At 49.1% G+C, this 1,337-nt stretch overlaps 1 protein-coding gene across 1 annotated transcript; it reads right to left on the bottom strand.

Moving 5' to 3' along the window:
* Nucleotides 1-429: 429 nt before the first annotated feature.
* Nucleotides 430-1,016, bottom strand: BJ212DRAFT_1407374 (uncharacterized protein). The gene is made up of 4 exons (XM_041337435.1): nt 949-1,016; nt 659-894; nt 526-633; nt 430-503 (listed from the first exon to the last, which is right to left on the bottom strand). The coding sequence occupies exons 2-4, from the start codon at nt 748-750 to the stop codon at nt 440-442; spliced, it is 264 nt and encodes an 87-aa protein (XP_041185401.1). The 5' UTR covers nt 751-894; nt 949-1,016; the 3' UTR covers nt 430-439.
* Nucleotides 1,017-1,337: the final 321 nt, after the last annotated feature.

Here is a 1,337-nt window from a genome sequence, read left to right as displayed (position 1 = left end):
TAACGCTGACATTTGCAACTCGCGCATTAGACATCTCTACGCGTTCAGCTCGGAATCAAAGCTTCGGATAGCGCACGTCACGACGAAGCTGCTGATCACTTCACTGCTGCTGTTAACTCTACCGCTTTCTCATCGAAATACATTCATGTGATATACGAGGACTTGACCGTGGTGCGTCACGATGATGCATACATAATGCTTTTCATAACTGAGTGCTTTGTCCAGCTCTTCGGCTGGGATCTCGAGTCTTTGTGTCTCACTACACACCAGAAACGATGCCAGGCATTCCTTTCGGCAGGTAAGCCCGACAAAGCCCTCGAAGCACACAAATACATGATGGACGCCATCGACGAATCTGCGAAGCCTAGCTGTCTTGATTGGTCCGACGGCAAATTTTCAGTGACGTCGCCCGAAGCTACCATACTCACCCGCATTTCACTCAGAATTCAAGGAACAATGTAGTGCATTCGCTGAGCAGCATGACCGTATTCTTGGCGTATGCACTCCCTTCTCCAACTGTCTCACTACTGATCGTTATGCAGGCGGAGATCCCGGGGCAAGAGCAAGATGGCTATGATGCAGAACCTAATTTTTTCCACGAAATGCATCGAGTGCGTGCAACAGCGTATCTTCCTCTCTTTCTCACATCGTTCATTACAGCATTCTCAAATCCCCCGACCACAACCTCAACAACGCTCTGGGCTTCTCAAAAGAGTGAGGCTCGCTATGACGAGCAGCCCTCATCCTCATCCTCCACCTCCACCTGTGCCACCTACCCCACCACCGGTCGCTGCGGCGACCACCTTCAGAACCCACCTACGGCATCTGTTCACCCGACCACCTCATCATACAACGCCACCCGTCGCCGATGTTCCATTCGCAAAGGGTAAAGAGGTGCGACGGGTTGATTTTTGTAAATGTGTCTTGTGTCTGATGCGTAACCTGCAGCGTAATGCTGCTGCGGATGCTCCTGGCAAAGACCCGGACATCGTACTTTATGAAAATCAAGATCTCGATACTACTCAGCCAGACCCCAATGCACAACAGCAACAATCAGTAGTAGTGCAGATAGACACTGGGGAACATGGACGCGGATGGTCATGTTGCTTGCTGCTAGAGTAATTGGTGGATGTCCTCGGATATTACAGTTTTATCGTTGATCTTGTTATGATATCTACATTGCATTGAAGTAGTACATTCTTTGCGAGTCGCTTGGATGCAGTTTGTTGGAAGAGTCAAACTTGACATTGCGTCTACTATCATGCTGCAAATATGCGGTGTCTACGACTTTGACGAGTCTTACTCTGAGCTGCAGTTCTCAAACATGTATGACACTA

The sequence above is a fragment of the Suillus subaureus genome (genome assembly GCF_016647635.1).
Source record: "Suillus subaureus strain MN1 chromosome Unknown BJ212scaffold_241, whole genome shotgun sequence".
Taxonomy (NCBI): Eukaryota; Fungi; Basidiomycota; class Agaricomycetes; order Boletales; family Suillaceae; genus Suillus; species Suillus subaureus.
Note: the sequence above shows the minus strand (reverse complement) of the source record. Positions and strands in the feature narration are given on the sequence as shown.

What these genes read in the sequence shown, in the direction of transcription:
- BJ212DRAFT_1407374 (XM_041337435.1), bottom strand. Translation starts at nt 750, where the DNA reads ATGAGGATGAGGGCTGCTCGTCATAGCGAGCCTCACTCTTTTGAGAAG. An exon ending in TCGGGGGATTTGAGAATGCT is followed by an intron (nt 634 to 658) that starts GTAATGAACGAT and finishes TGAGAAAGAGAG; the next exon opens with GAAGATACGCTGTTGCACGC.